The sequence below is a fragment of the Tachysurus vachellii genome, chromosome 7, assembly GCF_030014155.1.
Source record: "Tachysurus vachellii isolate PV-2020 chromosome 7, HZAU_Pvac_v1, whole genome shotgun sequence".
Taxonomy (NCBI): Eukaryota; Metazoa; Chordata; class Actinopteri; order Siluriformes; family Bagridae; genus Tachysurus; species Tachysurus vachellii.
Window position 1 is genome coordinate 9,484,660 of NC_083466.1, and position 24,448 is coordinate 9,509,107.

General features: G+C 40.0%; 2 protein-coding genes across 11 annotated transcripts; one reads left to right on the forward strand and one right to left on the reverse strand.

Moving 5' to 3' along the window:
- Positions 1–226: 226 nt before the first annotated feature.
- On the reverse strand, positions 227–8,676 carry LOC132848125 (neuropilin and tolloid-like protein 1). The gene is given in 10 exon segments (XM_060873616.1): positions 227–308; positions 310–748; positions 2,031–2,144; positions 2,266–2,494; positions 3,496–3,623; positions 3,704–3,745; positions 7,553–7,801; positions 7,900–8,034; positions 8,122–8,175; positions 8,550–8,676. Coding segments are annotated over 10 exon segments (1,497 nt in total). The 5' UTR covers positions 8,575–8,676.
- Positions 8,677–11,056: 2,380 nt separating this feature from the next.
- Positions 11,057–23,552, forward strand: puf60b (poly-U binding splicing factor b). Of its 10 annotated transcripts, none has more exons than XM_060874122.1 (13): positions 11,057–11,182; positions 14,457–14,548; positions 15,471–15,566; positions 15,856–15,945; positions 17,260–17,310; positions 17,976–18,005; positions 18,425–18,586; positions 18,762–18,858; positions 20,104–20,313; positions 20,534–20,724; positions 21,252–21,369; positions 21,485–21,753; positions 22,832–23,552. In XM_060874122.1, exons 3-13 carry the CDS (start codon positions 15,486–15,488, stop codon positions 23,129–23,131), a joined length of 1,599 nt encoding a protein of 532 aa, XP_060730105.1. In that variant the 5' UTR covers positions 11,057–11,182; positions 14,457–14,548; positions 15,471–15,485; the 3' UTR covers positions 23,132–23,552. The 10 variants fall into 10 exon arrangements, with proteins under 10 accessions (XP_060730105.1, XP_060730101.1, XP_060730107.1 ...); XM_060874118.1 differs by having other exon boundaries at positions 11,058–11,182; positions 14,457–14,552; XM_060874124.1 differs by having other exon boundaries at positions 11,058–11,182; positions 14,457–14,552; positions 21,255–21,369.
- Positions 23,553–24,448: the final 896 nt, after the last annotated feature.

Genomic DNA, 24,448 nt, shown 5'->3' on the forward strand with positions numbered 1-24,448 from the left:
AGAACTTAAAGTAGAATAATTACCTAGTTTGGTATATAATAGTATTTATTCATGTTGATAAAGAACACATTAAATGATTTAACAAAATTTCAATATTAGTTTTAGAGAAGCTAGCAGAATTTTACTAACTGGCTTAAAGAAAAAAATATATATATTTTTCTAACAGACTTAAGTAAAACAGATCTCCATTCTGCCATGGAGTCAGTCTTCTATAGTCAATCTGGGATCATCTCAATAAGAAATCATTGCACATGGACTGAACACTCGTGTCCATTGACACTCCTCCATTCCTGCTCCTCCATGTTCTCATCCTCCAGCTCATCATCTAGCTCACATAGCTCAGAGTCCTCGAGCGAGTGGCTGTGCTTCATCACCACGATGCTCCTGGATGGGTTGCTGGTCGTCTCAGCGAGGACACTCAGGTTCAGGTCAGTGCGGCTGCCATTGGATGCCTGAGAGCCACAATGATGCGCATGAACACACTTTGAGGAGGAGCGACGAAGCCCAGGGAACTCCTCAGCAGACGCCATGCTCCTCAATGCGCACAGCTCATAATGTGGTGGCTCAAGAGGCTCAGGCAGCAGCGCAGGGTCAAATTCGTCCGGTCTCACCAGGTACTTCCTGCGCGGTTGCTTGATCTGGATGATGACTGATGCCGTGAACAGAACAAGAACCACACCACAGGTCACCCCGATTATGGTCATGTTAGTGTGGTCCATGTTGTCCAAGATGGTGGCTTTCCTTTTCTCTGGACAGGAAAAATATGAAGATATAATCAACCAAAGTTTTGTAATGGTGTCCACAAGCCAATCGAGCAGAAATCAAAACCATGTGGCATTTTCCCAACAGGAGGGGTGTATTTCTGTTGTTGAATGTATTTGATGAAAGACATGGATACTGAAAATGGTTGTTTGTTTGAAGGGGAAATAATCGTTTATAGTGGGAGTAAAAACCCTACCAGGCAGCATTACATTACATTACATTTACAGCATTTAGCAGACACCTTTATCCAGAGCGACTTACATTTTTATACAACTGAGCAATTGAGGGTTAAGGGCCTTGCTCAGGGGCCCAGCAGTGGCAGCTTGGTGGATGTAGGAATCGAACTCACAACCTTCCGATTGGTAGCCCAACACCTTAACCACTAGGCTACCACATCCCCACTAGGATACCACATTAAATGAAGATGATCTATTATCACCATGATCCTGAAAAATGACATGAAATTCCTGAAGCTGGGAACATTTAAGCAAGACCATCAGATTAGTTTCAAAACTATCATTTTTATTTATATTTGTCAATGATTCTCTGCTTTGAGCGCAATTTTTGACCAAGTAAAATCACTCACGTTTACATTTGTCGTTAATGTTAGTTGATATTAGTAGTCCAATGATTTGGATGAAGCCATTTAGTCAAAGCTGCTTACGTATATACCTTATATACCAAAATAATTCAGTGCTTTGTACAATATATATTCACCAGAACATCATTAAATTATATTATTCATCTCCCAAATCCCGGAGTGATATTTTGTCCTAGAATAACATGAAAATATATATACACTATAATTAACGAATGTATGCGTCTTTGTCTCAAAGATACTCTGACTTCAATCACCAAGAAATAATGATCCTTGGATTGGGTCACCGAATGTCAGTTGACTTGATAAATCTACACTGAAAAACACGGCTAAAACATTTTTTTTTTTTGCCCGTATTACAGTATACTCAGTAGTTGTTTCTTATATACAATATATCTCTAACCATTATTGGTGGAAATTTGCTAAATCTCTTTCGATATAATGTGTTAAGGTTTATGAATGTAGACTGATCTTAGTCAAAAGGCATGAAAAATGAATGAATGAAATTAAATTTCATCATGTTTAAACAGTGTGTCTGTGCTTGGGAAAAAAACGCTTCATCAACATTGAGAACTCACATAACAAATCATTTCAGTCAAATAGATATTATATGCATGATATTACTATATTGTCTATTACGACTACTTTATAGCCTAAAGATATAAAATACCTTTGCAGCCATTCTCATCCCAGGGATAGACACAGTTCTGGATGCCATTGCAAACTAGTGTGTGGTTAATGCACATGTTGCTGTGGCAGAAAAATGTATCTTCCTCACATGGAGCTGTGGAATAAACAAGAGAGGATGACTGTCTTGTGTTATGACAACATTTACATCCTTATACTGAAGAGCAAAAAGTGTAGCTCTTGAGATTAGAGCAAATCAGAAAAAAGGATAAGCTCACGCTCTCGGAAGGTGGTGAAAAGGATACGGAAGCGACTTTTGCGGCTACCCTCGTCAGCCCACATGCGGATGACGCCTACGGACGTGAGCAGCATGACATCGTTGGCCACCGTGCTGCAAAACTTATTCTTCAGGTGTTCGACTGAGCTGCTGCCGTCATACACCGCCACGAAGTTGCGCTTGCACTCGTTTGAGTTCTGCATCTCGTACTCCAGAAAGCGCAGATAGATCTGCAAGATATATATTCCCAAAGTTACTCATGCTTTAACCTAGTTATCCATCCATCCATTATCATTATCTGTACCACTCATTCACACACTACATACAATTTCAAGATGGACTGAGGAGCAAAACTGAAGTGCCTGGAGGAAACCTCTGAAGCAGGGGGAAAACATGCTGCTTACACACACATGGACTCTAATTGCCAACCCTGAAGGTTTGTGGCAAACTTTCATTCATTCATTCATTTTCTACCGCTTATCCGAACTACCTCTGGTCACGGGGAGCCTGTGCCTATCTCAGGCGTCATTGGGCATCAAGGCAGGATACACCCTGGACAGAGTGCCAACCCACCACAGGGCACACACACACTCTCATTCTCTCACACAATCACACACTACGGACAATTTTCCAGAGATGCCAATCAACCTACCATGCATGTCTTTGGACCGGGGGAGGAAACCGGAGTACCCAGAGGAAACCCCGAGGCACAGAGAGAACATGCAAACTACACACACACAAGGCGGAGGCGGGATTCGAACCCCCAACCGTGGAGGTGTGAGGCGAACGTGCTAACCACTAAGCCACCGTGCCCCTGTGGCAAACTTGTGCCTCTGTGGCAAACTTGTGCCCCTTAAATTAGTTATGTATATGTTGTGGAAGCAGGGACACGGTCGAGCACTGATTTATGAATGTAGCGTGAGAGATGTGAGGATCATACTCCTGTGATGAATAAAAATAAGCCTGTTTTCTGCTGCGTCAAGGATAAAAAGGAGCGTGACTACCTAGGATAAGATGAGAAGAAGCTAAAAGTCTTGTGTCTGCATGCAAGAATGTTGCTGAAATGCAGACATAAAACTGACTGTCAACAGTTTTTTTATAATTATCTATCGCTCTGAATCAAACAAAAACATCCAAGAAATCAAAAGTACCAATGTGACTTTTTGTGTACACATTTAACAGATCTAAACTTGGAAGTCTGTGAGTATTATTTGAGGAAAGATATGTTTACCTTTGAGCCAGGTGGTCCTTGAACGAACCATTTGCAGTCCACAGCCTCCGTTTTCAGAGCTTCGCCCTCCTTCTCCACCATAGCAGACTCTATGATGCCCTCAGGCCCACTCATCTCAAACTCACACGCTGTAATACACTCAGCGTCACAAATCCATTCATTGCTGTGTTATTCCTATGCAGTGCTGACTGAATAATCCTGAACTTACCTGGCAGTGTTAGAGGAGTTTCAACATCTTTAAACTCAGGATCTGGAAAGACAGCAGTGGGTTTAGTTTAAGTCACTATGCTACAATTACTAAAGAAAGATAATAATAATAATAATATGTTTAATTTATATAGCGCCTTTCCCAAGCTCAAGGACGTTTTACAAGGTACATAGTGTAACATACATATTCGTCAGACATTTGCCCAGGACAAAGGATCATACATATACACACATATACATATTCGTCAGACATTTGCCCAGGACAAACGATCACATGCAGCTGCATGAGATAATAGCAGAAGACAGGACTATACACAAAAACATACCGTACAAGAGATAGGACTCTACACAGTACACGATACATACACCACATTTCAGAAAAATTAAGGACTCCTAATACATATGCATTTACTGATAGTGAAGGTTGAAAAGGTGGGTCTTAAGCCTTGATTTATATTTCAGACAGAGTGGTGATGGGACCGGATCATATATTCTATTAAAATGTACTATTGTGCTATACCAGAGTGTCTAAACTATACTTGTGAAGAGATATTTACTCTGAAATCATGTAGATTTTTAGTAAATACAGCTAAATGTCTTTTAGGAAACCACTACTATGTAATGTCTTGGCCCCATGAGCTCAATCAGTTGTATCTGGTATTAATGCAATCCCAAGAGAAACGTTCCATCATCCCATAGATTCCCATCATCGGAGAAAACCAATTTTAACAAACAAAACATTATTGTTGTTCAAGAAGGTAGTACTTGGGGTGAGTTTTCCAAGATGTTTGGAACCACCAAGTTTTGTGTGGCAGTTTTGTGCCAGTTGAATTGAATTGCAGGGAAAGATTTTTATTAATAATGCTGCGAGGTACAAACTGGAAGGCAGAACAAAATAAAAATTGAAGGTCCAAAATAAGGGTCTTTGTCCATCAAGTGAGAACACAAACTGAATGAATACTCAGCAGTGTATAAGTGCAGTGAATGTGTTTATACAGCGTTAGTGCTAATACAGTGCAGGTGTTCATGATCAGAAATTGGTTGACTGTTGTGTGTTGTAGTCCATAGTGTTCAAATTTGTATGCTAAGGTGCTCGGTGTCGATTTCGACTGTGCCATAACAACCAAACAACTGTGCAAATATAAAGCGCTAAAGTATTATTTATCACAAAGTTATATATTCACACTGTTTTCACCAAACCTTGAAAAAAAATCTCCTGTCCCAGTACAATCACCTACATTTTCGTTCATGGTAACTGTTCCATGTAGGATTAAAGAAGGAAAAATTAGGTCCTGTTGCCTCACAATCATGGTTAATAATCCTCCTATCATAAAGATTATGTTTCCCTGCTCTAGAAGAAGTAGACATGGAGTAATAAAATAAAAGATTTCAGTGAGTGTCATTCATTTACATCTGTTTTTTATATCTAGTTCTTTGCAGGATTAAAGTTCAAATAATGGTCATGTATGTTACTAATATACACATATATCCATACAGAATCATTCTGACTAATCCTCTCATGGTTTCTTATCTTTACAGCAGCTTGACACGGATTATTCGGTGTGCAGGACTGGGATCAGGGTTATATTTACCAAAAAAACAAGCAGGCTTTCAGGGCTATCATTAGCGGCTATATACAGATATCCACTATGTGTATAGTTAAAGCGTTTTGAATAAGTAAATATATCATTCACTTATCATACAATTGTAAGTGTAAGTTGTATGGAATATGCATATGATGTTTCTAATTAGAGCACATTGTTTGTGCAGCTCTAGTTTTAGCAATTACAAGAACGTTAATGATACTGAAAGGCTAATATCAAGATTTAAAAATATTAAGACGGAGTTAATGCTCAGGGCTTAAAGGTTCTCATCTGAATTCGACCCAAACATCGAAAACATCAGCGCAGACAGCTTTGCCTCAGTATGTGCATCATACTGTAATGTGTATATCTCTATTTCCAAACTTGTACACTTGCTAATTCTACAGTAATCTAACAGGAGTGCTGTATTTCTTGCAGCAAATAAAGACAAAAGTATTTCAAGCCTGTTTTAAGTCGATGGAAATCTGTGTGAAACTAAATGTTCTACACTCATGCGAGACTCTGCGTTCATTCATTCATTGAAAGTCGACAGTTGGTGTACTGATATACAATACAGAGTGACTCTTAAACTCCTCATAAAATCCAAAGTGGATAAAAGCACACATCTGTAGGCAGAGAGAGGGGGCAGAATGTACTCTCCCAAAGACAAGCTTTCATTAAAAGGGATAAGCGATAAAACACTACCCTCCACCCCCTCACGTACGAATAACGGGTCTGGATTAACTCATCCAAAACACACAGCACCCAGATGACTCATGATATATATTCGTATTTTCTTGTAGCTTCTAAATAGATGTATTAAAAAATATCCTTCCATTATAAAGGTATTATACTAGGAAAATGGTTACTATAGCAAAGTTATAATTGATAACCAGAATGAAGAAAAATTTTGATCTCTGTGACTTTATGGCTTGTTGTTGATAGCAGATGAACGGATTTGAGATGCAGATGGTGAGGGAGGGTCTGCAGGCTGAAATCTCTTGATGATGAGAAGTGAATGACTAGACTGGTCTGAGATGATTATAAGTCTCTAGTAAGAGATTTCAGTTTTTATTAGTCTACACTCATTAGTCTATAATTAAAGTCCCAAAAAGGAGCAAGTGAATATTTTTAATTCCAGACTGAGCCTGTGCCCATAATAGCCTCAGATTCTTATTCTTGGCTGACAAGAATGGAACACAATCTTTGTTGAGATGCTTTTCTGCTCATCACAGTAAAAATAATTATTTGAGTTACAATATCCTTCCTGGCAGCTTGAAATATGTCCAATTTCCAAAAAAAGTCAAATCAAGAAGCTTTTTATTGTCATTTCAACCACATATAGCTGTTGCAGTAAACAGTTAACAACGTGAGACAACGTTTCTCAAGGATCATGGTGCTACATAAACAAAGACAGAGCTATGGACTTAGTCCTAGATACATAAAGTGCATCTGTGCAACTTGGTGCAAACAGTTCTGGACAAGACAAACAAGACAGACAAGACAGTGCAGGACAAAAGACATTGCAAACAAAAAATACAAGACTATACACAAAATACAATACACAAAAGATCACCATGGTGCACATGCGTTTTGAATGTACGGATCAATATATGTTCCAATAGAAAGACACATTTCCTTTGTAATATAGATCAGTCCATACGTTCAAAACACATATGCACCTTGGTGATCTTGTTTCCTATGCAAAGGCTGAGAAAAAGATGAAAAATACATCTCCCTTTTCTAATGCCAAATTGTTTGGTCTTGATTTAGTTGCTCTGTCTGGATTCTGAGATGCAGCTGAGCTGGACATTTTGCTGAAACTTTCCTGGAAACTCTGGGTAATGACATCTGGAAAACACCTGCTGTATCAAACACATTTGTACAAAGGAACTTCTGAAAACACTTCAAATGAGCTGCTAGTTTGTGCTGGAGGCTCTTAACCCTCTCTGCTTTACGAGCTCTGTATCATGGCCGACCCTGTGCTCAGACCCCAACTTCCTAGCTAGTTAGGATATGCAAAGGAATGATTTTTTCTATACTGTAAGGTACAGTATACATGGCAAAGAAAGGCTTGTTTTTCTTCTAGATAGAAGCCAATGGTGTATGTCAACTGAGGTAACTATTGTTATTGAAGGTATGTCCTTGTTGATGCTGTCCTGTGATGACTCAAACCATTAGATTTACTAGAGTCAGGCTCTTTGTTAGGTCTGTAAACAATAGGTACCTTTGTATGCCCGTGGCTTACTTCAGAACTCTTTCCTTACCTTGAGTGAAATTGTATCTTGCAGAAAACCCAGTTGCCTCAAGTTCACTGTCTGCAACAAACTTAATCCAAAGGTATCTCCCGCTGGACCTAACATACATCGGGCTCTGCTGCCCACAGTAACGACCGATAATGGGCGAAGTGCTGAATGGGCCATCTCGAACTTCGATGTAGTCAAACTTGCACTCCCAAGATGGCTCTATGGCATACTGTTCATCAAAATACACGTCGATGCACTGTCTCGGAGATGCTACGGAGCACAAGGATCGTTTAAGATAAAGAGGCAGAAATATACAGAGCCTGAAAGTCACAGGCGCAAATATCACCAGCTCAAATTTACACACTGACCTTCTATTATATATGTGCATTCTCTATCAGGAGGATATTTCTCAGGATAATTAGGAGAAGTGAAGGAACCTCCATCAGGGTCTTTAACCCAGGAACCACACAGACCCACTGGCATCACCCCTGAGTTGTTTTTTACTGAAATACAAGTTATTAAGATATCATTAAAAAAAAAGTGAGTAAAAAACCTTTTTAAAAAAACGAATGGAGATTGATGCTCATCACCTGTAGTCTTCACTGATCCTGATTGTGTTCCAGAAAGCCCAAGGTTAAGAAAAGCTACAAAAATGAAGCAAATCAAGAATAATTTTTTCATGTTTGACAACATAAAACAATAAAGCAGACAAAGACGTTTTGTCTTTTAGTTTTTTAACTGTGATGTACAATATAATGTATGTTATAGAAATAAAATATAAAGCATATATAGGCTTTAGCATAAGGCCAGAAAAGCAAGGTTAATAAAAAAGAATTTCATATTCAATAGGTTTGATACAGAAAAACACCAGCAGTACTGATAGAAGTCCAGCTTGTTCATTCAACACTACATGTGGTTTTGCTGTATATTGTAAATGCATTAATCTCCCGACATTCTGCCTTTATTATACTTTTCTCCCAGAAATGAATGCGAGCCTGCTTGCAGCCAAACAACTCACCGAGCAGCAGCGTTCTCTGAATCATTCTTCACCACCAGATGCACTAACTTGAAAGTTCCTTTAATTCAAACATCAAGAGGTTTATTGGAATCCTAAATCGAATTGCAGCACGTCCATGTCATTATTTTCTCTCACACTCTTTCTGCAGTTTGGCAGCACTGCCTGCCTAATCCTCATCTCTCTCAGAGTGGATTAAGCGCTTCTGGTCAGATTCAACAGAATTTAGAAAATAAAATACCTAGAATCATTTCAAAGTATTTCTATTTCTGATTTTTTTTTTTAAAAAAGAAGGCCAACTAACATTGTAATATAAATATAATTTCCGAGTTCAGAAATAACATCAACAACAATAACAAAAAAAAATGATAATAATATTAAAAATATTAATAATAATAATAATAATAATAATAATAATAATAATAAGTACATAAATACATAATAATAATAATAATAATAATAATAATAATAATAATAATAATAATAATAATAATAATAATAATAATGTTATTTATTATTACATTTTATTTTCAGATTTCTGGATTAAATGCATCTATATTAAACATTTCTTCTCTTAGAATGTAACCTCAACAGAAAATGTATAGGCATAAATCTTAAATTCGAGCAACTTGTCATGTCTGTTTATTGGTTATTATAATGTACATTATACATTAAGCAGGTTCTCTCTGTTCCTTGATGGGGTTTCCTACAGGTACTTCAGGTTCCTTCAGTCCAAAGTCATGTGTTGTATGCTGATTGGTTTCCCTAAATTTCCAGAAGTGTGAGAAATGGGTTTGTGCAATAGACTGACATCCTCTTAAGGTGTACTTTGCCTTGTACCCTGGGTCTGGAATATTCTCCAGGTTCTCTGCAACCCAGCAGCATAAACGGTATACAGAATGGATTTAATGATTTATAGACAAATCACACTTGACTACTTTAAACCACATTTCAAAAATACTTTTCTCAAAAGAAGACCTGCATTTGTATCAGATTTCACATTTTCTATCCTTTCCATAATTATATTACAGATGAATTTCCTAAATGTTAAGTAATCAATTCTTAATGATTTAAAAATAATATATTTAAATAATAAAGCATTAATTTGCCGACATTTTTTCTCTAAGTATTTCCTTTCTCTTTAGTCTAACTTCAATGTTGATAAAACTGTTATGTGTGAACAACATTGTCTTTGTTAAATATTAAATTAGAGGACATCTTTTTAAATAAATGTCATTTTTAAACCAGTAATCAAGTAATAAAGATGAATTTTCTTATATACCAGTGACCATTTTATTAGGCGCTCAGTTATCTGATCAGTGATGCACAATATCATGCAGATTCAGAGCAAAAGGGCTTCAGGTAATTATCACATCAAACTTCAGAACAGGATTTAATCGGATTCTATAAACAGAGTCTCTAGGGTTTACAGAGAATGGTGTGAACAACAAAAAACATCCAGTGAGGTGGAATAAGGAGGAAGGCTACAGTAACTCAAATTACAGTTCATTACATCTATGGTGAGAAGAAAATCACCTCAGATTGCATCATCTCATATCAATGAACCTTGAGGTGAATGGAAGCGTTTCAGAAAGGACAAAGATCTGTGGCTGTATTGGGCAAAAACTCACCCAAACAGCGGACAGAGAAAATGTGCTGAAGCTTGATTTCTGCTGCAATGTGAAGATGGTTGGGTCAGAATTTTGCATCAACTTGACCACATGCATGTATCAGCATGTTAACTTCATGGCCATGGTTTACCTCATACTAGCCATTTCATAGTCAAGCCAATTCATGAAGCTTTTTATTGTCATTTCAACCATGCATCTGTGCAACCTGGTGCAAACAGTGCAGGACAAGACAAACAAGACGGACAAGACAGTGCAAACAAAAAAATACAAGACTATACACAAAAGAAAATAAACAAAAACAGAAACAGCATCGTACAGCGTGAATACTGTGTGTTCAAACAATATTGTGTGTGCAAAAATACTGGAATGAACACAGTATTATAGCAGCAGTTACCTGCGATATTGTAAGGGATTGTGCAAAACAGCATACGACTGAAATGTGAGACAGCATGTGCAAAGAGCAAAAATTGTGCAAAAACAGCATGTAAACAGATTGATGAATATATACTGGAAGTGTGTGTATATGGTGTAGGACCATGCAGTCCATACAGTAGCTACTTCCAGCATGAGGATGCACCACAAAGCACGTCTCAAACTGTTTGTGTTCAAACTGAACTCTGTGTTCTTCAGTGGCCTTTCCAGGCACCGCATGCCAATCCAGTATAGCAGCTTTGGGGTGTGGTAGAAAGGAAGATTTGCATCATGGAAGCATAGATGATAAAGCTGCAGGAATTATGTCATGCAATCACGTCAACATGGAGTAAGAAGATGGACGAAATGTTTTCAACACTACTGAGGCTCTCAATGGGGAATTAACAGTCTTACCCAGTTTTAGGGTAGGTGTTCTGTATATACAGTATATTGTTCAGGTTGCCTTGGTTTCATTTATATCCTGGTGTGGCCTGTAGGCGGCGCTCTTTCTCTCCCCACCACAGAGTCGCTGAACAGAGAAGAACTCAGGAGACTGCGGTTTGTCGCTACATGGCGGTAACGCAGCACATTGCGGTATTATTCCTCAACACTTATTTATGCTTTTTCAACTATTTTGTCTATTTCGGGTGCTGTTTGCGCCGTAAGTTAAATTCCCTGCGATATATAGAGAGAATCGGATCAATTCGCAAGTATCGTTAGCTCTGATTGTAGTCAAACGAGGCCTTCCACAAAAAGCAGCGCGTTTCAGGGCTAGCGTTAGCATTAGCGGCTAGCGTTAGCATTAGCGGCTAATGTTAGCAAAGTGTTTATATGACTTAAATGTCTATAAATTCAGGCATATTCACGATTAAAGTAACATTTCAGTTCGAATTGATCAACAAGGTGCGATTAAAGGTGTATAAGTGAGGTTATTAGACTGGAGAACACATACGAGGCCCTGCACGTTCAAACACCACTAGCATTAGCGCGCTAGCGAGCTAACTCAATTCAACCAAGTACAGTGTGATGATAAATAAATAATAAAACACTCGGCTTATAGCGTGTTGACGCCACGGTGTGTTACGCAAAGGTACCGGTTAAAGCGTGTGTTGTCGGTCGTGTCTGTATTGTTGTGTATTAAAAAGACTTAACGGCCATTTGTGTTGCCTGAATTGCTAAAGCGAGGCTAATGCTAGCCGGTTAGCTAATGCTAGCACGCGTGCTGCTTTTGTGGTTTTTTTGTTTGTGTGGTTTTTTTAATTATCCTGTTTATATAGTCTAGCTATGTAAACCTCAATCAAAGTGACGTTAGTAACAGTAAAAGAAGTTGCTGTAATTAGACCTCGGCTTTTAGACGTAGCCGGAGTCAGTTTAGAGCTGAGCAATATATCGTTTGTTCGGTATCACGATATTGATATTGCGGATTGCAATAATATCGCTTACGCTTTTTCAGAATCAGAATCAGATTTATTGGCCAAGTGTGTTGACACACACAAGGAATTTGGTTCCAGCAGTTTGTGACTCTCAAAGGTACAGACATAAATAACACTATACTATACAAGAAAACAATGCAGACGATGAGATACAATATAGACAGAATGAGTATAAAATATGAATATAGAATGAATAAAATATATAAAATGAGTATAGAATATGAACGAGCAGTTATGTACATAAAGTGTGGGAGTGCAAATAACAATATTGTGCAATATACAGCAGCAATAGTGTGTAATATATACAGATGATGTGATGACTGACAGTTCTGATAATGCAGTGCTTATGATAAGAAGCAGTGAATATAATTATGGTGAGTTGTTGATCAGGGTGATTGACAGGGGAAAGAAACTGTTCCTGTGTCTGGCAGTTTTAGTAAGCAAGGTTCTGTAGTGCCTGCCAGAAGGGAGGAGCTGAAAGAGGTTATGTCCAGGGTGCGAAGGGTCAGTGGTGATTTTTCCTGCCCGGTTTCTGGTTCTTGTGCCGTACAAGTCCTGGAGAGTGGGCAGGGGGGCGCCAATTATTTTTTTCTGCTGTTCTAACTGTGCGTTGCAGTCTGTTTCTGTCCTGTTTAGTTGCGGCACCAAACCAGATGGTGATGGATGTGCACAGGACAGATTCCATGACTGCAGTGTAGAACAGCATCAACAGCTCCTGTGGCAGACCAAACTTCCTTAATTGACGTAGAAAGTACATTCTCTGCTGGGCCTTTTTAATGATAGAGTTTATGTTGCACTCCCATTTCAGGTCTTGGGAAATGGTAGTGCCCAGAAACTTGAAGGCCTCCACAGATGACACCGGACTATTGGGTATTGTGAGGGGGAGTAGTGTTGACGGGTCTTTCCTAAAGTCCACTATCATCTCCACAGTTTTGAGGGTGTTTAGCTCCAGACTGTTCTGACTGCACCATAGCACCAGCCGCTTTACCTCCTGTCGGTATGCAGATTCATCGCCATCTTGGTTGAGACCAATGAGCGTAGTATCATCTGCAAATTTCAGGAGTTTAAAAGTTTGGTCACTTGAAGTGCAGTCATTAGTGTAGAGGGAGAATAGCAGTGGGGAGAGGACACATCCCTGTGGAGCGCCAGTGCTGATTGTCCGAATGCTGGAGGTGACACCTCCCAGTCTCACCTGTTGTTTTCTGTCTGTCAGGAAGCTGGTGATCCACTGACAGATGGAAGGGGGTACAGTGAGTCTTAGGAGTTTGGAGTGGAGAATTTCCAGAATTATAGTATTAAAGGCCGAACTAAAGTCAACAAAGAGAATCCGGGCGCATGTCCCTGGGCAGTCCAGGTGTTGCAGAACGTAGTGCAGTCCAATGTTGACTGCGTCGTCCACTGATCTGTTTGCATGGTAGGCAAACTGTAGGGGATCCAGCATCTGTTCTGTGACAGACTTTAGGTGGGCCAATACCAGCTGTTCAAAGGTCTTCATGACAACAGATGTTGTAGACGACAGGCCTGTAGTCATTCAGTCCAGTGATGGAGGGTTTCTTGGGGACCGGGACGATTGTGGAGAGTTTAAAGTAAGAGGGGACTTCACACAGCTCCAGAGATCTGTTGAAGATATGGGTGAAAATAGGAGCCAGTTGATCAGCACATTATTTGTCACGTTATGCAAGCTTTCTGAATTCAGGCTTTTAACGGTGTATAGTTATATCCTCAAATTCTGTTCAGAGGTTTAAATATTACAGAGTAAACAACTTTCTTGGTTGTGATTTGAGATTGGTGGTAAAACAAATAATGTGTGTGCTGACCGGCAGCTAATTGTTTCGTTGCAACCAAACACCACAAACAAGAAGAATGAAAGTCTAAGAATAAGAGAGTAATGTATTTAAACTTAAACCTGTTCTACTTTTTCATAATTTGCAATGTAACGAGATGAGTGATAAGATCATTTTAAAATACTGCTAGCTCGACCGCGTGTTAGTTTGCTTGATTTTGCGATCGCAGAAATGAACCTGATATAGGATTGTGAATGTCACAAGGCAGACACGGTAGTACCGATGTAAAAACTTAATTGAGACTTAATCAAAAACAAAAGTTATCCTTATTCCATCGGACTTGTTTTGAATAATCTTTGTATACGAGCCTGGTTGGAGGTGACTGAAGTAAAAAAGAACAGTGTTTTCTTTAGTCTCGGGTCTCTCGCCAGAGGATCGAGTAGCAGTAGTATCTCAAACGACTGCTGATATCGAGCAGTGTAAACCTAGCTTTAGCCAGGCGCACATCTGTCAGGCTGTAGGTCAATCTAGTGAGCTAATATGAGCTTTCTGTGTCTGCAGCAACAGTAACCATGTCATTTTGCTTGTGTGAAGTATTTTCATGTTGAAACGGCTTGTAAATTGTATACGTGTTTTCTTGTGTCCCGTCAGCTTTAGATTGCTGAGAAATCGTGAGCGAGCGTTGTGCCGAACACTTTCCCACCGCCATCTCAACCCTGGTCGCCTCAGTCAGTCAGAGCCTCGTAGGTGAGCATGTACATTGGGTTATTTATCTCTATGTTGTTTTGCTTGCTTTTTTCCTAGCAGTGAGAATCCTGGATGCTGAACTGCCCATGTTTGTGGTTTAACCGTAACATGTAAGATTCATGATTCTTGCAACAACAGGAACCATGTGTAAAACTAATTTAGTTGAAGGTTAGGGTGTAGGATGTGAAAGATGTTTAATTACAGCAACACCAACTTTATCTAAGTGAGTTCAGTCTTGTGAGCTGATGGACAGTAAGAAAGTCTGGGCTAAAAATAGAGGAGCTGCGTTTCATTAAGTAGCTGTTTGAGACTTTACAAACAAATGCTAAGATTATTTTGTGCTTTCTCCCCATCAGCTACAAAAGTCTTGTTAGCAATGTCAACATTTAAGTAGACTATCACAAGTAAACACTTGGTTTCACAGATAATTAGTCTCCCACTTTGCACTGCACCCTGTGTTAATGCTGAACATTTCAACAAGAATTGCACGACAGGTACCTGGATGATGCACTTTATTTAACCAAAAAAATGAAGTTTATGTCGGACACTTCATGTACCCGACACTCAGCTCTGCTTACGTAGTGGATGAGGGCTGGAGCTAACGGGCATTAATACTGGATGAGAGAATCTTTTCAAGGTGGCTGATGTCTTAAAAAATCTTTTAAAGCGGTTCATGATTAATGTTTGATTTATTTGTCAGCGTTTTAAAAATTTGTTGTATTCTGCTAAAACTTTCGGGACCTCGTTACAAGTTTTTAATGTCATTTGCCGTCAACTTCATGTAAAAAAAAAAAGTTATACTACCCTTTGAAAATTCCCACACAATACGGTAGAGCCGGTAGTGTATAATACATAATTTGGGACACGGCATATACATTCACATTCGCATTTGTTCTTTCTGTTTGTTGGTCGCTACAGTGAGGCAAATCTCTGATGATGGAGAATGGTCAAGGCACAGGCTCCAAGCTGGCCCTGCCACCCCTCACTCCAGAGCAGCAGGAGGCACTGCAGAGGGTAAAGTTTCATTCAGTTTTGTATGCAGACTCTGAAGTTAAAAAAAAAACAAAACATTTCTGATTTTAGTACATTTACAGTAGAATTTTATTTATTTTATTGTACCAGTCTTCAGTAATACCCATTTGGTCTGGCTGGATGTTTTCAGCTCTAGGTGCTGGTAGGAGCTCCTTAGAAGCTGTCTGCTGCTGACAACTTGCAAATCAAATTCTGATTATTTTTACACTAGCAGTGATTTGGTGATTCCGCTTACGTAAAGCTAACCCATGGCTTCCTTTTGACGTTGCAGGCGAAGAAATATGCTATGGAGCAGAGCATTAAGAGTGTCCTGGTGAAGCAAACCATAGCTCACCAACAACAGCAGCTTACTAACCTGCAGGTGAGCAAAGAGAAATATTCACTCTGGTAAAGCCTGTGTTCCGCAAAGTATGTTGGTCAAAGTCCATAAACATGTCTGTTAGGGGCATTGAACACACAAGTGGTCTGTTTTTATCTCCAGGACTTCTTGCCTAAGCCAGTTAACGTTCATTTAAATACACAGTCCTTTGTTTAGCACTGTTTAGAAACATGTAAGAGTCAGAGATGGGGTTGGAGGAGACAGCTGCTTAGGTGATGCAAAGAGATCCACTGATACTGATTTAAATAAAAAAACAAAAAAACAAGAAAAGAAAAAAAGACAGCAGATAAATTTTACCGGCCACATTTTGGGCGTTCTAATCTGGTGTTTTGCTAAAAATGAATTTGTGGTTCACAGTTCCTTATGCACTCACTGGCCACTTTAGTAGCAGCGCTCTCCCGGTCATGAAATTATCCAGTTGGCCAATCATTTTAGCAGCAGGAAATGTTTTTAATGGCCAATATTCTTCTGTTCAGTTTGGGTGAGCCTGTGCTTATGATAGCCTCAGATTCCTTTTCATGGATAAGAGGAACAGAACCTGATGTGTTGTAGCTCAGCTGATCAGACGTGCGTTTCTACATACCAAGGTAGAATCATCCCAAGGTCTTGCCAAGTATCTTCTACATACCAAGGTCGTCCCAAGACCAAGGTCTTTGTTTGCGTAGCCTTCCTGTCAGCTTGCATCAGTTCTCATTCACAGAGCTGCAGCTCACTGGATGTGTTTGGGTTTTTTTTTTAAAGCACTGTTCTTTATAACGACTTGTGTGTGAAAATCTCAGGAGATCAGCTGTTTTTGTAATACTCAAACCAGGCCCTCTGGCACCAACAACCCTGCCATGGTTAAAGTCACAGAGATCACATTTTCCCCCATTCTGACATTTGATTCAAAGCTCTAGTCGATGCCTTGTGCTGCTGCCACATGACAGGCCGATTACATAATTACATGAATAAGCAGGTGTTCCTATTAAAGTGGCCAGTGAGTGTATATATTGTGTTTATCTTAATTCATCTATCAAGCAATATACATTTTACTATTAGTGCTTATTTGCCAAGACAGTTGATGCATAATTTGTCCGTTCAGGCAGCCTTACGTGTGGTTCACTTGTGGTTTTTACTGCTCATTGTTAACAACACAATATCAAGGGATAGGCGAAGCTGTAAACTAAGCAGGAAACGGTTCAGTTACAGATTAGACTACAACACTTTTCTTCTGTCTGGAATCTGATATGTCTTGCAAAAGAAATAAAAACATATCTAACCTACTTTTCAGCACTTTTCCATTTTACTGTGTTTCAGATGGCAGCAGTGACTATGGGATTTGGAGATCCTCTCTCACCCTTTCAATCGGTCAATAGAATATTAAACTATTTCTTTCTCTGTGCGCATTTTTGACACTTGACATTTGGTGCTATGACTGAGTGACAAACCAGGCCAGATATATACAACAGCTGATGACCAGTCATTTGTCTCAGCATATTTCAAAAGCAGACATGGCTTTTTCTGGGGTTGGGGTTGGTTTATTTGTGGTTTTTTTTTTTTTTTTTTCCTGCGTGGTGAATGATGTGTATGTGTTTGGTCACTCATTTCATCACAGGTTGCCAGGTCTCACCTGACTTTTCCAACCTAGATTTTGCACTAGTGCAGTGTATCTGGGCCCAGGTGTATAGGGGTGAGGAGGATTTTGTCAAGGATATTTGTATTAGCCCAGGTCTACTCCACCTCAACCTTTAAAACACATCATCAGCATATATATATATATATATATAGACTCCATGTGCATCTGTGTGTGTGTGTGTGTGTGTTGTGTGCTGGGGATGATTCAAATCCATGTCTCCTTTGTAAATATGCTGTGAACTATCAGAGCCAGCTTGGTGGGATGTATAATGAGGGTAGCCAAGAAAAAAAAAATCACATAGGTTTGTTTAGGTAGGGAAACATTCCTAACGTTTGTAATTGAAGGAGAGAAAAAAACCCCTGTGTACATTAATTATTAGGTTATTTGGTTTGTGCAGATTCACCACTTCCTCATGGAGAATACCAGCGTAAGTCCAAAAGCCACCAAAGGAGGCACCTCAGGTTTCAGCTCATAATTGTGGTTTTGATGGTATGGTTTTGTTGAAATTGTCTTGTTGGAAACTTTGCACTCCAGGTTAGTCATAACTGTACATGTTTTGAAATGTGTGCTGTGCAGGCTCAAAGTAAAAGGGCTTCTCTGCATCTACTCTTAACTCCCTGGCCTTTGTGCTTAAGTTGTAAGTTCATACACATAAGCATATGAAACCCAAAGAGGACTAGAATAGGCATTTGTTGAAATTGAAATTGTAGTTAAGATGCTTTTTTTTATTTTGCCATTTTTCTGTTGTGTAGTTTTCTTTTTTTTGTTTTTTGCTGTCTAGTAATTGTTGAACATTCTTCAGCAGCCAGTGTTGTTTCTCTCTGTCTCTCCCTTACATGACACCAGGTGGCAGCACAGAGGCAGCGAGCTCTCGCCATCATGTGCCGCGTCTATGTGGGGTCCATCTATTACGAGCTGGGTGAGGACACCATTCGGCAGGCTTTTGCGCCGTTCGGCCCAATCAAGAGCATCGACATGTCCTGGGACTCTGTCACCATGAAACACAAGGTATAGCCACATTTCCTCCTTTTTTTTTTTTTCTTTTTTTTTTACTTTCTGGGATACACTGATTTCTACAAGGCCACATTATTCTCATGCAGACATCAGGAATAAAGCTGAACCCCAGAAATAAACAGAAGTCATCCAGTATTGTTAATTAAAATTGCTCGCTCTTTTATCGCAGGGCTTCGCCTTTGTGGAGTACGAGGTGCCTGAGGCTGCCCAGCTGGCTCTGGAGCAGATGAACTCTGTCGTTCTGGGTGGAAGGAACATTAAGGTGGGTTCCAAAGCAAGTGGATTAGGGATTAGATGTAAAAATAAAACTAGTCAGATGTATGATGTTTAAGATCCACTTAATCTTTTCTGCAGCTTGGGTGTAAACTGATGCCGTGTCTGAACTCTGTGTGTTAAAGGAGCAGTGCGTAGTTTTTCGAGCCCACTTGTCCCCTTTTATTAAAATTGTCTGTCAGGCAAATTATCTTTTAGACGAACAACCGACGGACAATTATTTCTGTTTGTGTTTCCGCAATTCACAAAAGATAATCTTGAAATAATGATTATTATACCTTTTGAAACACTTCTAATCTGCAACCTTTACAGTGCCTACTGATTATTAAGGAGGTGGACTGTTTTGCTGTTCCAGCTGTTAACTACTCTGTAGTAACCGTATGGGATTCAGTTCTCACTTCTGTGTACTGTTGATGTGCTTCATTCTTTATTTCTGTATCAAAAGTGTATACCTAAAACCAAAATCTTTTTTTTTTTTTTTTTTTTCCTGAGCAATGTTTAGGCTGGAGTGCTCGGAGGCTACCCTAATTTTCTGAGTTGCTTCAGTTTTTATCTCGCTGTGTGTGTGGGTGAGTGTGTGTTTGTGTGAGATTGCGAATAAAGCCCTTGCGTCACACATTTTCATGTGCGAGAGTAAGCGAGCGTGTCCTTGCTGACACTGGATTTGTGCGCTCTATCGGCCACAATGCTTTCCGTTTTGAAGCCCTGTTTCTGTAGGTAGTGCAGAGACTGGGTGCGTGATGTATTCGTGTGCTGCGCTCACACCAGAGTGCGCTCATGATGGGCTGTGCCTGGCTGATGTCGCTTGGCCGCCCTACCTGCAGCACAGACACTGCACAGGCCGCAACTGACCATTATATCTCAGTCACATTACACACACTGTGGGACATTCAGGAACACAAACATACCGCTGTACAACTTTCTCTCTTGGAGTTGCACTAGGTGATATTTGTTAGTTTAACATTAATGGAACACCAGGACATTATGTAGCACTAAATCATTTAATTTTTTGGCTCCTATTATGGGAACAGTAACCAATTCTGAGGAAGGAACGAAAAGAGAATTTTATAAGCTTTATTAGATCAGTGAACCTTTTAGATCTTAAGCTATTTTCAGATCTCTCTCACACACGCGCATGCATGAGCGCGGACACACACACCTCTCTCCATATCATCCCGAGCTCATCTTCATACACTGATGCTCAGTAGCCTCTGTGCTGGTATGTATGCTGTAGGTAGGGCGGCCAGGTAACATTGGACAGGCGCAACCCATCATTGACCAGCTGGCAGAGGAGGCACGCGCATACAATCGCATCTATGTAGCCTCAGTGCACCCGGACCTGTCCGACGACGACATCAAGAGCGTCTTTGAGGCCTTCGGCAAGATTAAGTCCTGCATGCTGGCCCGAGAGCACACCACAGGGAAGCACAAAGGCTACTGCTTCATCGGTGAGCATGCGCAGTGAGAAGCTCAAAGCCTGTTTCTGTGACCGGCAAATAATTTACTTACCTGGCACATGGTTTATATTCATATACAATATGATTTAATGTAGTCTTGCTAGTCTTTTTTTTTTTGTGTAATCAATGAGTCTTTGTTGTGTGGTGTTTTCGGCTGAATCAGTTGACTTTCATTGAGACGTTGTGATTCCAATTTTTTGTCTGTGGGTAGAATATGACAAGCCCCAGTCATCAATAGATGCAGTGTCCTCCATGAACCTGTTTGACCTGGGAGGTCAGTACCTGAGGGTGGGAAAGGCCGTGACCCCTCCCATGCCCCTGCTGACCCCAACCACCCCCGGAGGTTTGCCGCCTGCAGCGGCTGTGGCTGCCGCCGCCGCCACTGCTAAGATCACAGCCCAGGTGAGTATTCGCAGCTCTGCTGAAGATACGTTTAGGTTCTGCAGTCAGCAGACCTGCCGGGTTTCTCTGTATTTTAACATGACCGTACACTGAAAAGAGTTATCACTCCAAAGATGTACCTTGAGCTCAAAGAGCACTTGTGTATTTCCCACCCCACACACATACAATAAAAATAAAGGCTGAACTAAAGGACGTAGGAATCTGGACTAGTAGTGTATGTGTTGATGGCTTTGAGGTGCTGCTCTTGCTTTCAAGGTGAATGGAGAATGTTTTGAGTTTGTGAATGTGATGGCAAATCTAGGCATTGTGATTATAAACTTTATAGTTTACTGTTATTATAGGGATCCAATTATTCCATATGATTTATTTGTTGTTTTTTTTTTGGTGTAAAAGTGTTCCACGTTAAAATTCCTCATGCCTTACTTATCATATTAACCAATGGTTTTGACATTTTAGACAATCTAGTTTCATGACATTTTTCAACAGTTCTGTGTCTTGTGTTCTCTTGTGTGTGACGTGTTGTTTAGGAGGCTGTTGCAGGGGCATCTGTGCTGGGCTCCTTGACGTCTCCCGCTCAGCTCCTCAGCCAGCAGATGGGACTCCCTCAGGCTGTACTGGCGGCTCAGGCCCCAGGCTTAATCACAGGTCTGACATGGGATTTATCAGTAGAATGATGACGACTTCATATTGTTTTGAGTCTTCGAGGCATGTTAACATAATATACTCCCTCTAACGTCCTCCCCGCTTTCTCCTTTCCAAGGTGTCACACCTGTTCGGCCGACTCTGCCCGTGGTGCCTCAGGTGGGCCTGGTAAACCCTGTGTTGGCATCGCCACCCCTCACAAGCAGTTCAACATCCACAGGGACACCAACTAGCACCACCCAGCAGCAGCCCGAGGTTAAGAGGGAGGTACAGGACAAGCAGCAGGAGAAAGATGACGCTCGAACAGATGCCATAGAGCAAAGGAGCATGAATGAGCTGGAGCAGATCAGAAGCAGTGAGGACAGCCCCACTGTCACACACTCAGGGGTGAGTGAAGAGCTGCTGTGACATTATAGTTTTAACTTTATGTATTTGACTAAAATGCACCATTCTACTCGATTTACTTTTAGCATAGTCCCAGCACCCAGTTGTAATAGTCTTCCTCGTAAAGCCTGAAGTCATTATTTATTCCAGTTTGAGACATGACATTTTGTTTGGCTGAAACGCGTTTCTGTGAACGAATGTGTAACGATGGCAAATATTTTTATGAAACCTGTGTTATCATTTTGGTTCTCCTGCACTGATGATTCATTCAAAGAGCAGCCAGAGAAATCGTCCACCAGGAGCGTGTAATCTGAGTGCGTATCCGTCTTTAGCATCCGGAAATTGAAGCTGTTTGTTTGCACAACCGCTAAATTGATTGCAATAAGACAGCTCATCACTTACTGGATTATTCTGATGAAGGATATTTACCAATATTTACCAGTACCAATAGTGTGGGTAGTGCGTTCACACTGAAGATTCTTATTTAGAAGAAGTGCACTTAATGTCTTTTTAAATAAGCTCAAGTTGTGATATTTTTTTTCCCCCCAACATTTTAAAAATGTATTTTCTGCAGCATCACATCACACAGGTTTAGTATCATTTGCCGTCAACTGCGAAACAGATTAGTACAAAAAAAACTTTGTTCATTTGAGACACTTCAATTCGTACACTAGAGAGTCGAGTGCATAGTGTGAGCACGTAATGAATAGTACCTCATTTGGGACGCAGCTACTGACTTTTTCCCCTTTAATCTTGCAGCTTTGTTGAAATCTATGCTAACTGATTGCTGCAGCAATGATACGAAAGCCATTTGGCAAATAATTGAATTGTTTACTGGAATTTTCTGAGACATCCGACACATTCGCCTCATGTCAGTGTAACTACTATTTGTCTTCCTGTTTTACTTTGGTATAATATTGTTGTAAGTAACATCTCCCAATGAAGATGAATATTTTGTCAAGTGCAGCAGATGAGGAAGCTGCACACATAAATGACAACAAAGACGTTCAAATTTTTGTTTATTTTGACTTGAATTAATCCATTATGTTTTTTCCTTTTTTTTACCTTTTGGGATGTTTAGTCTACAGTAATGGTGTTACGCAACATGGTGGGTCCCGAAGACATAGACGACGACCTGGAGGGGGAGGTGACCGAAGAATGCGGGAAGTTTGGCGCAGTTAATCGGGTCATCATCTACCAGGAACGTCAGGGCGAGGAAGATGATGCTGAGATCATTGTTAAGATCTTTGTGGAGTTCTCTGACAGTGGCGAAATGAATAAGGCCATTCAGGCGCTGAACAACCGGTGGTTTGCGGGTCGCAAGGTTGTGGCTGAAGTCTACGATCAGGAGCGTTTCAATAAAAGCGACCTTTCGGCATAAGACTGACCCAACTCCCTGTCCACCTACTCAAACTCATTCAGCCTCCACCACTGCTGCTTGAGTTTTGGGATTCTTTTAAACTTGTAATTATTTTTTTTTATTGTGGTCAATAATAATATTGGGGACAATCCCACTGGAGGGATTTCACTTAGAAAATATTTGTGCTTAATGGATTTTTTTTGTCATCACCTACTGTGAAAGAATTTTTTTTTTTCTTTTTATTTGCAAATTGTTTTCTAATTTGTCGATTTGGTTACATTGTTCTCCTATGCTCTGACCCCCCCAACCCTTATTTTTTTTTTCTTTTTTAAAAAACAAAAAACAAATGTTTCCATCACTAATGTTCTGTTTTGATTCTAAACATTGTATTGGAGTCATTGGTTCTGAATTTATCAACAATAAATTCTTTAAATATGCCATTCTTCCTGTTTGTGAATCGCATACTTGAGATCAGACTGTAATTGTAACGCTTCTTAGTGTGCTGTTACGTCTAGCTAGCTAGCGGAATATCTTGTATTCGAACAAAGAAAATCAGGTTTAGAAGTTGTTGAAGGTGAGCTGAGACCACAGCAATGATCAGAAGGTCAGCAGTAACATTAAAGGAGCTAAAACTGTGTAAGGAATCACTGACTTCCTGAAGTAAGACTTTAATGCACAATTACTTTCACACACTTGCATAAAATTCAAATACCAAAAACACTGCAGATCAAATCAATGACCTCGTTAGAGAGCTGTGATGCCCTGCTATATCTGATCAACTAGGCTGCATTTGCACCAGATGGTTAGTGTAAACTCAACAGAGAACACACCTTTAGGTATGAGGCCGGTAGTGTCCAGTGTCTCTGGACCGGGGAAGGAAATGGGCGTACATGTAGGAAACCCCAGAAATACGGGGAGAACATGCATACTCCAGAGGTGGGAATCAAGCAAAACAACTCTAGAGGTGTGAAGCAACCATGGCACCTGATTGCTGTATATGATTGCTCATATATAATAAGCTGAAAAGTAATAATTACACAATAAAATGTGTGGGAGGTGAATTATGAGGGACGAGACCTGGGATTCTGGTAGAACACAAACAGTGGAGTCACATTTACGTAACAAACTGATAAGTGCACTGTAGTAACTGTAGTACGTGAGTCCAGTGCAAAGCTTTTGTTTGCAATAATTAAGGCACGAGAATGCAGATAGAAATGACAATTGCTTCCCGTTATATCTAGAAAAAACATCAAAACGCAAGCGAACAATATTTATTTCAGTGTTAACACCCTTGATGAGAGCTTTAAGCTCCAACCAGTCAGGTCATATATCCCAGAA

Coding starts and splice junctions, on each gene's coding strand:
- puf60b (XM_060874122.1), top strand. CDS start 15,486: ATGATGGAGAATGGTCAAGGCACAGGCTCCAAGCTGGCCCTGCCACCC. Junction 15,946..17,259: donor AGCAGCTTACTAACCTGCAG/GTGAGCAAAGAG, acceptor ACTGTGTTTCAG/ATGGCAGCAGTGACTATGGG. Junction 21,754..22,831: donor CCACTGTCACACACTCAGGG/GTGAGTGAAGAG, acceptor TGGGATGTTTAG/TCTACAGTAATGGTGTTACG.